General features: G+C 44.8%; 1 protein-coding gene across 4 annotated transcripts in view; it reads right to left on the bottom strand.

Moving 5' to 3' along the window:
- B4GALT4 (beta-1,4-galactosyltransferase 4) overlaps positions 1 to 12,692 on the bottom strand; it is a 35,095-nt gene that overhangs the window by 2,247 nt on the left and 20,156 nt on the right. For all 4 annotated transcript variants that reach the window (XM_074927871.1, XM_074927879.1, XM_074927896.1 and 1 more), the window contains 3 exons: positions 12,195 to 12,427; positions 7,864 to 8,051; positions 1,571 to 1,693 (listed from right to left, as the gene is read on the bottom strand). In XM_074927871.1, coding sequence (XP_074783972.1) covers positions 1,571 to 1,693; positions 7,864 to 8,051; positions 12,195 to 12,427 — 544 coding nt within the window. The remainder of the gene's footprint in view (positions 1 to 1,570; positions 1,694 to 7,863; positions 8,052 to 12,194; positions 12,428 to 12,692) is intronic.

The raw sequence follows: 12,692 nt of genomic DNA, 5'->3' as shown, positions 1-12,692 counted from the left end.
CACGCACAAGGAAGGATCGCTTTTCAAAGAATCACAGAATGATCTCGGTTGGAAAAGACCTTGAAGATCCTCCAGTCCAACCATTAACCACACACTGACCGTTCCCAACTCCACCAGATCCCTCAGCACTGGGTCAACCCGACTCTTCAACCCCTCCAGGGATGGGGACTCCCCCCTGCCCTGGGCAGCCCATTCCAACGCCCAACAACCCCTTCTGCAAAGAACTACTTGATTCCAACCGCTCCAAACATTGTAGAGACCCTCAGTAAATCCTGCTGATCTGCTGCATGGCTGGCGCTCTGCTGCTCACAGCAACATTTGAAAGAACACCACTATTGCCTTTGTTCACTCGTTAACTGACACTTCTCAGGAAGCTAGGGAATAAGATGGTACCAAGCCATCCCTTACTACTATAAAAACCAGCTCCCGAGAGGTCACAGAGGAGAAGCTGGTGTCTCCAGCTAGGGCTACAGAGGAAAAAAGTTGTGATTAAGAAGGGACAAAAATCCACATCTCCACTAGACTTTTTAGACTTCTTGAGATACAGCTGACTGATCTGCTGAACTGACAGAGAACAACTTTCATTTGGAAGTTCTTAACTTTAACACACTTGATTGCAGCCAGTATAACCATTTAACATCACCATGGATATGAATTTTATGTCCCCAAACTGTTCACATATTTACACAACTGAAAGGGACAAACACTTAAGAATGACAGAGTAATACCTAAGTTACAAACTCACAGGCTCTGCCAGCAGAGCTTGCAGGATAGTGGGTTTTTTCTGTTTGTTCTCCCCCCGGCCCTTCCTTCACTAAAGCAATACAGGATTAGAGATTTCTTCCTTGGCAAAGGGCCTAAGAAGATCAACATAAAAGTTTTGTTGACGTCTTTGTCCCACTAAACCTCTCAAACTAACAAGTTTCTCTTACTTTGACAGACACATCTGCAGAACTAGTTTTAACAAGAGCAAAGGACATATGCATATACACGCAGTCTGTCTAAAATTCAAGTTACTCACTATCTTAACTATAGTCAACACCACCCATGTGCAAACTGAGCCCTCCTTGGAGTAAATCATGATAGTCAATGAATGCAAAAAACCCAATCCCACCAAAACCAAAACACTCCCACATTCTTGCAAAGTATTGGAACTCAATACATTTTTGTCTCTTTGGCAAATCACACTCCAGTCTCCTTATTTCTGTTACAACCAGTTTCCAAGGGAGAATACAAATACTGTGTGGCTGAGACAAAAACAAAGCCAAACAAACCAACCAAACATAACAAAACCCACAGCCAGGCAGGAATGCTGTCAGGAAGACCACCAGGTCTCGGGCATGTGTAACCTTTGCAAAGAGGAAACTCTTCACAGAACTGCATCTTGCACTCCAAATCCCCACTGTAATACTGTTTTGAACTGAAGGCTCCTGCACAGATCCACCTTTAGAGGCTAGGTGTAAAGTACCCCAAATTTTTTTTTTTTTTTTTTTTTTTAAACCAATTCCTCCACCTTTCACATCCATTTCCGTCTAGCCTTTCTTTAAAAAAAATAAATTTTTTTTTTTACCTGATTCGAAGGTCATCATCTTCTCCACCCCAACCCCAGTAGTTGTTAGAGAATCCATTCACCTTGGAAAACTGATCTCTTGTTAGAGCAGTTACACCTCCAAAATACCCCCGGTACCGTAACCTAGAAGTACACAAGAGAGAATGAAGAATTCAGGAAGTCAAATTCTACTAACAATGAAAATATGACTCTGAAACTCTTGATCTAGACTTGTCTTTCATGGAGTTAAAGGTGCACAAAACCATGAGGCTAGTCTTGTACTCTTTTCATAAAAATATGTTGATTGGCTTTAGGCCAGAAAAAGTTCACTCTCCAGCTGAGAGAACGGAACCATCTTCAGTAATTCCTCTCTTTCAACAATTGCCCTTATCAGCCAAGGCAGCACTTCATCTCAAGGACTCTGATGAGTAGAAAAGGCACAAAGCTTACACACTAATACAGCTTTGCAATACTGATAGCAATCCTTTGACTACCTTAGCTTAGAGCTGAATCTGAAAAACTTGAGACTGAAGTCAGCTCACGGCAAGGGGGCATGTGCTATGGGATGCTGCAGGACCAATTCCAAGGCACAGTGCAAGTTACATCGGAACCTAATGTTAATGTGATGGAGCTCAGCTCTGAAGGAGATTAATTTCTACCTTCTACCTTCCTTGTCCTGGAAACTGGATCTACTTTAAAAAAATTATTTACATACCATACTTATCATCTTACAGCATTTTGCTAATTGCTTTTTATGCTACCTGCCTCTTTCCTGGCCCTTAAGGTCAGCATTCCAACACAACCCCTGCTACCCCACCACTGCCAACTTCAGAAGTGATGCGCACGTGGCTGCAGATTGCATTTGGATTTCTAGATGTACATGAATCCAAGCAGATTAACAAATTGCCAGGGCTAGAACATATCCATTACGGCAGTTTACATGACAGACAAGCAAATGTGCAATGCTTATTACTATTTCTGGTTTACTAATTTACAAACACCAAAAAAACCAACCCCAAACACCACACACAACCTCCCTTAAACTATTTTTCCTGGCTGATTTTTGCTCCTGTCATAGCATGACAGGAGAACTGTGGAGGTTGAAGGGGCCTCTGGAGATCAAGTAGTCCAACCCATCTGCTCAGAGCAGGATCTGCCAGAGCAAGTTGTTGAGGAACATGTCCATTCAGGTTCTGAGTATCTCCATCCTTATGGAGACTCTACCACCTCTGTGGGCAGCCTGTTCCAGTATTTGACCTCCTCCACAGTAAAAAAAGCTTTTTTGTATGTTTAAATGGAATTTCCTGTGTATCAGTTTGTGCCCACTGCCTCTTGCCTTTCACTGAGGAGGGTCTGGCTCTGCCTTCTTTACTCCCATCAGGTACGTGTACACACAGACAAGCTCCTTCTCTGTCCAGGCAGAGCAGTCGCAGCACTCTGAGCCTCTCGTCACATGCTGCAAATCATCTTCATGGTTCTTCTCTAGACTCACTCCAGTATGTCCACGGTTTTATTGTGCTGGGGAACCCAGAACTGGACACACCACTCCAGGGTTTGTCCCAGTGGTGCTGAGCAGAAGGGAACAATCACCTCCCTCAACCTGCTGGCACCCTCCCTCCTAATGCAGCCCAGGATGCTACTGGCCTCTATCACAGGGCAATACTGCAAAGCTAGATCCTTTTCTGAAAAGCTGCTTTCCAGACAGTTGGCCTCCAGCACAGAGTGCACAGAGTTACTCCTCTCCCGGTGCAGGACTCTCCATTTCCCTTTGTTGAACTTCTGTAGGTTCCTGTTGGCCACATTCTCCAGCCTGACAAAAGTGCCTGCACCTTGATACCCGTTTTGGGCCCCTCACCCCAAAAAGGCCATTGAATGACTCGAGCGTGTCCAGAGAAGGGCAACGGAGCTGGTGCAGGGTCTGGAGCACAGGTCTGATGGGGAGCGGCTGAGGGAACTGGGGGGGTTTAGTCTGGAGAAGAGGAGGCTGAGGGGAGACCTCATCGCCCTCTACAGCTCCCTGAAAGGAGGGTGCAGAGAGGGGGGATGAGTCTCCTGAACCAAGTAACAAGCGATAGGACAAGAGGGACTGGCCTCAAGCTGCACCGGGGCAGGGTCAGACTGGCTCTTAGGAAGTATTTCTTTGCAGAAGGGGTTGTTGGGCGTTGGAATGGGCTGCCCAGGGCAGGGGGGGAGTCCCCATCCCTGGAGGGGTTGAAGAGTCGGGTTGACCCAGCGCTGAGGGATCTGGTGGAGCTGGGAACGGTCAGGGTGAGGTTCATGGTTGGACCGGAGGATCTTCAAGGTATTTTCTAACCTAGATGATTTTGTGATCAATCACATCCCTCCAACATTTCTATCTTCTGAAAACTTGCTGAGGGTGCAATCTGCCCTATCATCCAGGTTACTAGTAAAGATGTTAACTAGTCCCAGCCCTGGTATCAAACTCTGGAGTAAACCACTAGTGACTGGCCTCCAGCTGAACTTTGGTCCACTGACCAGAACCCTCTAAGCCCAGCAGTTCTGACAGTTTTCAGTCCATCTCACTGTCCACTTACTAGTCCATACTTCATCACTTTGTCAATGGAGATGTCATGGAAGACAGTGCTGAAAGCCACCTTAAGTCAAAGATAAACATTAACCTCCTTCATCCACCAAGCTAGTCAAATCAGAGAAGGCTATGAAGTTTTTTGGGCATGACTTGTGAACATACTTGCTTCATCACCTTCCAGGGATTAAAAGGTGAGGCTGACTGGCCTGTAGTTCCTCACATCCTCCTTCTCACCTGTCCTGAAGATAGGAGTGATCTTTGTTTTCCTCCAGTCCTCAGGAACTTCTCCCAGTCATCATGACCTTTCAAAGATAACAGAATGGCCTCACAGTGACAGCAGCCAGTTCCCTTATGGATACATCCCATCAGGTCACATAGTTTTATGGTGTGTGCCCAGTTTAAGCATTCCTTAACTTGATCCTCCTCTACCAAGAGTTAAGTCTTTGTAAGTCCAGACTTTTTCACTAGTATCAGATACCTGACATTCCTGAAGGCAAGTCTTGCCACAGGACACATTTTCCCTAGTCTTCCCAGCAGCTGATGTACCTGCGGAAGCCATTCACACTGCCCTTCCTGTTGCTTGCGAGGCAACTCCAGAGAGGCTTTGTTTTTCCTAACCCCATCCCTGCACGCTTAGACATTATCTTGTGCGTCCTGGCAAGTCACCTGACTCTACTTCCACCTCTTTCATGCTTTCTGTTTGAGTTTTCTCAGGAGCTCCTTGCTCATCCATGCAGGCCTCCATCCACCATTGCCTGACTTCCTGCACAGGGGAACAGACCACTCTTGAGCATGAAGAAGGCAACTCCTGAAGATCTACTAGCTCTCCTGAACCCGTCCTCTCTCCAGGATCATCTCCCAAGTGATTCTTCCAAGCAGATCCCTGAACAGGAAGTCCAGCTTAGTTGATCCTGCTATTTGCCGTATTCCCTCCTTTTTTCTGACCTTCACATCTCTGACCCGTTCTTCATTGTTTGCAAGTATAAAGTTCAGCAGAACACCTCCCTTCATCAGCTCTGATCACCTGTGTCAGGAATTTATCATCAATTCACTGCCAAAATCTCCTGGGTTACTTGTGCCCTGTTGTGTTGCCCTTCCAGCAGATACCAGGAACATTAAAGTCTTCCATGAGGACCAGGGCCTGTATACATAAGGCTTCTTCCAGTTGTCTGAAAAGAGCTTCAACTGTCATGTGCTGGGACTGTGATATACTTCCTAAAAGATGGTGTCATCTATATAGACATACAAAAAAGGATCATTCTAGGCAGATGCAGTTTCTCATGCTTTACCTGCAGTTTTTTCTACCTCTGGAATTTCTAGTCTTCCTTGATCTCTCCACTTTATCTCCTCTCCTAGAGGAGACAAACCATAAGGCAGGGGAGGGCCTATTAAGTTTTAATTATGCATTACTACCTTGAGACTTCTGCTATGGATGGGTGCTCTAGAAAAATGCAGGGAACAGGTGGGACAGGCAGCAAGGAGGTCCCATAAACAGTGACAGCAGTGAAGAGCCCTCTCCAGCCGTGCTTTCAGGCTGCACTGCCAGTCACCAACAATCCCCATTCCAGCAGCCTGGTAGGATTTGGGAACTGACTGCCCACCCACACAGCCACATAAGCACCCCGCTGCTTGCTTAAGCATCCCATAATTCCACTACACCACTGGAGAGGCAGAGACTGAAGGAGCCCAAGATGTAACCAGGATGGTGCTGCCCACTCAGAATCACAGAATCATCTCGGTCACAAAAGACCTTGAAGATCCTCCAGTCCAACCATTAACCTCACACTGACCGTTCCCAACTCCACCAGATCCCTCAGTGCTAGGTCAACCCCAGTCAGGGAAGACCTGGCAGGGCCCAGGCATATCTTGCTCCTAGGTGAGATTGTCTGCAAAAAATGCACCTCTAAGTGTTCAACCACCTCTTCCCTCCTTTGGGATTTTAAAAATTGGACTGAAGAAACCATACAGTAGAAATGGTCATTTGGAAAGGATGTTGTGCTGGTCTCAAGGCAATAGCTTCGCTAAGATAAAAAAGTTTTCCCACCCTTACCTTCAAAGTTTTAATATATAAATCTCTTTCCCAAAGTATCTAAAACTGAGTTTAGTTTATGTAACTAGACATAAGGTACTCGCTCTGCAAAGAAGCACAACTGTTAAGATTACCATGCACACCATCACCATGGGAGGTAACCTCCCTGGAAGGAAAACAAGACAAACAACAACCTCCAGGAAACCCACAAAACCCTCACATTCCTGCCCAAGGTATTTTGTGTTAAAAGAAGAACACGTGACTTCAGTTTGCTCAGCCTCCTCACGTCTCGGTATGCTCACCTTGGCCCAAGCAAAACATGGAGGTCACCCAACTGGGCTTTCAACCTGTAGTCTCAGCTCAGTTTAGGTATCATTCCTGAGCTCAGGATCTGAATTCCTTCAGAGGTACCCAGGAATTCCCTTGGAAGTAGAGCATTATTATTCCCACTTCATGGATGTGTAAACAGAGGCAGTGACACAAAAAAAGAAAGTATGAATCAAATTTAAGCCACTAGTATCCTTAGTGAATACTGGTGCAAGGTATTCACAACAAAAACATTTTGTTCATACTCTCTAAAGCCAAAGCTTAAAGCTGACCTTACTAACAGCTCCCTTCCACAAACAGGAGAAGCCTGAGGAAATTAAAAGTAAGAAGATCCCTTAGTAAAAGCAAGCAAAAATCCATCTGCATGCTTAACTAAGAAAAACACTTGCAGTGACTAAGGCACAGGAGGTTAAGTAAAGCACCTGAAGCTTTGTGCCATGTGATTAGCCTGGATTCTATACATGCTTGTCAGTTAATCAAAGCAGTGTTTGTGTTGCTTTGGTGCACTGACCATCCAATAGCCCTCAGCATTCTCTCTGCAAGGCACAGTGCTCCAAAGCCCATCACAAGCCTAGTTCATGTGTGCTTGTTCCAGTTTTCACTAAATGACTGCAAAGTGAATATTATTCTGTACCAGAATGTGCACATCCCACCTATTTCTCATGTATTTGACAAAGGAAACCCAGAAGTGAAGCAGAGTTTTACTTCAGAGTACTTTGAGATCAGCTTTTGAAAAGCTCACTTCTAATTAATGTTTAAAGTGACATAAGAGGTGAATCTTGAAAGAAACAAGTTCAGTGAAAACACTGTAGTCATTAAATTCATCAAGTTCAGTCACCCTTTTTCTGAGGTGGGCTGCACCCGGCTTCTCACGTTAAATTATCTATATCACACTGGCACTTAGGGGACCCATTTAAAAATCAGAATGATCCTGTATTAGACACTGTCCAGCCAAATAAAGGACAACCCTATCTCTTGGCAAATTCTCACACTTGAGTGCTCAACAGCAGACATTACCTCTTCAACAGCAAAAGGTAAGTGGCAAGTTTCATTATAGTAAGATCACACCCTCAAATCACAGAACCAGAAGTCTGCAAATGTGTTTCTAGCTTTAACAGAAGTTCTCTGCACAACCACTGGCAGGTTGTTTTCTTCTCAGAACACCTTTCACCTCACCCCAGAAACCAGAACAATGACAACGATCATTTGTACAGACCACAGGGCTGACTTCAGAGGTATGCATCCAGTTCTCTTTTGTCAGAAGACACTCCAGAGAGACGAAGCATTACCACCAGAAACCTGCTGGCAGGAGGAAGGGTAGATCCCAGCAAAAGCTCCATCAGAAGAGGAACGTTATCAGTAACACGGCATTTCCCAGTTGGTATTCCTTCCATATTCCTGGTTTCCTACCTGTATCCAGTATTGTTCCTGCCAACTACAAGGTGCTTTGGTTGTCTGTCACACATGTAGATGTTAAAGTCATTTTCTGGCACCAGATCCACATCATGGAAAATGAAACAGTCCCAGTTCGCTTCTTTTAGGGCCTCTAGGTATCCTACATTCAGCAGTTTAGCACGGTTAAATTTGGTGCTGCCAGCCTGTGGAAGAGAATGGAAAAAGACCTCTGAAGAAGGTGTCAAGCCTTTTCTTTTGAACCAGAACCACTCCTGGGCATTTGTTTTAAGCTTTTAATTTGCAACCACATTTGTGTGTCACAGCCTTTACAGCAGTAGCTACACAAAGTGCTGCCCCATAACATGGGATACAGCAGCAGAGAGTTTGTTCAGTCTCTACTTGTCACGAACAAACACAGCCAGGGCTAGGAGAGTCTACAGCTACAGTCTAGGTGCACACCAGAAGCATGCATGCTGCGTGATGCACTCTCACTACTATTGCTGCTCCTGTCCTGGAGTTCCCATCAGGCTACGTAACAAAAGAGGTACCAGTAAACAGTTTAGAATCTGGCGCTTCATACTGTCATGTCAGTAAGGCTTACGGAGTTTTTAAAAAGCTAAAACCACCAACAACAAAAAAAATCAAAACCACCATTACTCTCACACTAATTAGTTTACAGATGTCAGAGCACCTGCCACAGATGATTTATGCTCATCCACTGAGTTTAGAGGACTGCAGTGCTTAAAGAGTTCACTGTATTTCCTGAGGTCACACAGTAGGTGGCAGAGTGGGAAATGAAAAGTAGGTCTCTCTATTTTTAACTCCTATCTATGATCTAATTATGCTGCTGCACAGGGACTCCCCCTAGCACACAGCTCCACTTGACTTTTACTAGTTTTCATTATTTGCTTTTGCTATGTTAGTGCATCTCTGCTTTCCAAAAACACCATTTTTCATCTTTGAGGTATACATATATATATACACACACACACACCTGGCAGCTTTGTCAGCTTACCACTTCACCATTCACCAGAGCAACAGGAGTGCTTATCTTGCTATTTATTTTTTACGGGGCAGTGCACACATGCCAGCCTGTAGAAGGCTTTCTGCTCTTTGAGGACAAGGTGGCAAGTTGCCTCAAGTTGCCACCTGGGAGTCAGAAGGCCAAGCCCTGTGCTCCCACAAACTGACAGGACAGTCATTTTCCAGAGCTTGGAACATGGTGTACTTGAAAGAATTAAAAAAGCAATTTTCAAGAGAAAGAGATCATTTGCTACAAGGTGCCTGGACTGATAGAGGCTCCATGGAAGGTGAGAAAGAAGCTGGCCTTCCCAGACTGAGAGAAGGTTACCTGTAGGGAAGAGCAGTTATATAAAAAGCATGCTTTATTGTTCTAAAAAGTAATACTTTGCTCAGAAGCACTGATTTGTTCACCATCACTAACAGACATCTGCTCCTGCAAAGAGATGATTTATGGGATTTATGGCTCCATACTTACAGTTAGGGAATACAACCTCGTGCCCACTCTGAGAAATACAAAAGGGATAATCAGTTGCTTCCATTCTCAGTCAGGGAAAGACTTTTCCAAGAAAAATTCAGATACAATTCACCCAAAATCTATGATGCTAAATTTCTGAGTGCGTTTTTTTGGTGTGTGCTTTTGTTGTTGGGTTTTGTTTGGTTTCTTAAAGCATCCTGTATATGAAAATATCTGTCAGATAATCTTCTCCCGCTGATGAAAACATAGATGATTCAGTGAACAGTTCAGATGGCTGGTGAAGAACCTGCGGGGAACTTCACTCGTATTGGGTAACAAACCCAGGCCAGTTCAGCAGCAGCATCAAGTGTCTGCTGCAGTTCTGTCACCCCCATCAGTAGTCAGGCACCACAGCCCACTTCCTGCACAAAGGTTGCCAAGCGACAGCTAAAATTGCTTTCCAGGAAGGGCAGTTTTCAACTGTAGACCACATGCTGAACAAACAGCAAAGTTTACACTCATCTTTTATTGATGAGAGTCTTGGTCCCCTTGTTTCTAAGGAAGAAGAACACTGACCACAATACAAAGTTAAAGGGTGAATACTTTCCCAATGTATGTATTACAAACTCATTTTTTTCAGCACTTCCCTCATTCATCCACATATTTGTGCAGAGAAACACGATTTTCAGGATGTTACAAGTAGCCCATAAACAAGAGATCTGGCTTATGCCCTTCAATGGCTTACAGAGAAAAATATAGAAGGCCCATTTCTTAATCTTCCTCCAAAGTAAACTCTGTATTTTTAATAGTTAAATCCTGATTTTAGCTATATCTTTCCTCAAAAGATACTTAAAATAACTAATGACATCACAAATGGACACTGCAAATGGATGTGCCATAAAAAGAGTTTTGTTAGACCCACTTTCCAGTCTTTGGGCATACCTATCTACATGGAGAGGCTAAGTGAAAGCTTCCAGTCTTCTGGGAAAAACTCTGATAGAACAAGTCCAGGATCGACATTTTTGTTTGATGGGAGCAGCACTTTCATATTGCTGTATTACTTTTTGCTACCATAACAACAGCTGTTCCCCACCTCACATATTAAATAAATAAAGTGCATATGCCCATTCTACCAATGATTTATTGCTAACCACTGCTTGCTAGCTGGATTGAGCCATTATATGTATGGTTACGGTACATACTAATGCAGAAAAAAGCCTGGTTTTCCACTCTACAGGTCGCTTGGTGACTCTAAACAATGAAAGAACAGTCTGTTCCAACTGGAGTATATACCTTGCCATGACTTTTGTTGCTGTTCTGCTGCACCGTTGAGCAAAAGCATAAGCTTCAACCTAGAATGCACTGCCTCGTACTGGTTAATTGACTTTAGCCTCTTAAAAACAGAAGGGAAGAGAAACTATATTGATTTATCACGTTTTTCTCCCACTGTCTGAAAAATCTGTTTAGAGTTAAAGCAGAACACATAAGTAAATGACAGTAAAAGAAAACACAATGAAAGATTAAGAAAAAGACAACATATTGCAAAAGAAATCTATACTGCTTTTAGTTCATGCAACTAGAACATAAGCACCTTAGATGAAAGAATGTGGCACAAATCTGTATGCTCAGATTTTAGCTGCTGACTCAGCAGAGCTAGAAAGTAAATAAAATTAATAAATCAGGAACATAGTGCTCTTCCATGGACTACTACTTCCCACGGCCCTTGCTTGGCAAGTAAAGCACCTACAAGCAGTAGCTGTTGTGTTTAGTTTGAGACAGCAGAAGTACAACATGATACGCACAGCTTACTAAGCATGACAGCCAGCAAGCAGATGGGAAAGAAGAGACAGATACAAACTGAGGCCTTCAATCCAAACAACTCCAAATTTTAAAAGATAGAAAACACATCAGCCTAGTTACATACGTGTATACTGCAAGAGAACCAAGTTGCATTAGTAACGCAAAAGAAGCTTACCTTGAATGTTAACTCAGAAATAATAAAGTACTTAGAGAAATGGATAGCAGTTAAAGCCAGCAGTGTTCCCAGGTGGCCAAGAAGGCCAATGGCATCCTGGCTTGTATCAGCACTAGCGTGGCCAGCAGGGACAGGGAAGGGATCTGACCACACCTCGATTCCTGTGTTCAGTTTTGGGCCCCTCACCCCAAAAAGGCCATTGAATGACTCGAGCGTGTCCAGAGAAGGGCAACGGAGCTGGTGCAGGGTCTGGAGCACAGGTCTGATGGGGAGCGGCTGAGGGAACTGGGGGGGTTTAGTCTGGAGAAGAGGAGGCTGAGGGGAGACCTCATGGCCCTCTACAGCTACCTGAAAGGAGGGTGCAGAGAGGGGGGATGAGTCTCTTGAACCAAGGAACAAGCACCAGGACAAGAGGGAATGGCCTCAAGCTGTGCCAGGGCATGGTCAGACTGGCTCTTAGGAAGTATTTTTTTCCAGAAGGGGTTGTTGGGCGTTGGAATGGGCTGCCCAGGGCAGGGGGGGAGTCCCCATCCCTGGAGGGGTTGAAGAGTCGGGTTGACCCAGCGCTGAGGGATCTGGTGGAGTTGGGAATGGTCAGTGCTAGGTTAATGGTTGGACTGGAGGATCTTCAAGGTCTTTTCCAACCTAGACGATTCTGTGATTCTGTGACACTGTTTATTAACACCTCCCAGCCTTGCTAACAGGAGCTGAGAGAGATCCTATCGTGCTACCAACAACGGCTGCATGCACCACTGCATCCCTCAACAAGTAGAAGTGTTCGAAGCAGGCATGGAGGTCTGACATTAGACAGCAGAGGCAGCAGCACGCCTCTCCTCAGGCTGCAGAGCACCAGCATCATCCCCACCCAAACCCATCTCCTCACAGTTGCCTCACCTGGTGAATAACATAGATGCCATAGTCCAGCTGCTGCCTCTGTAGGAAAGGGTGGAGGTGCTCCAGGAGGTACAGTAGATGTTTCTCTCGATTGCGGTGTGGGATGAGGATGGCCACATGCTGCAATGCTGAGCACTCTGTTGGGTGATACCGGCCCTTGGTGACCTGAGGGTTCTCCTTTTGCACTTCTTCTAGTGTGAGGGATGCTTTGAAGGTGAGTTTGCTGGCACCTCCTGTAGGAGAAGCACAAGAAGCTTTCCTGAGTCATTTCTGGTTGTGGCTAGTCCAGTAACCTAATGAGGCACTCTGTGACCAGCATAAGAAACCCACGTTCAAGCCCGTTAGTTTCCCTGCCCTTCCAAGACAAAAGTAGTGCTACAACGATATTACGCAGGCAGTGGAAGGAGAGAGTATCAAGTGTTTAGTTGCTTAAACTGATTGTAGAGTAATGACAATTAAAAAAAAAAATATCAAGAAAAGTTCCACCCTACTGCAGGA

This window comes from Athene noctua, chromosome 1 (genome assembly GCF_965140245.1).
Source record: "Athene noctua chromosome 1, bAthNoc1.hap1.1, whole genome shotgun sequence".
NCBI classification, from domain to species: domain Eukaryota; kingdom Metazoa; phylum Chordata; class Aves; order Strigiformes; family Strigidae; genus Athene; species Athene noctua.
The sequence above is the reverse complement of the archived record's forward strand: the minus strand, read 5'-3'. Positions and strand labels throughout refer to the sequence as shown.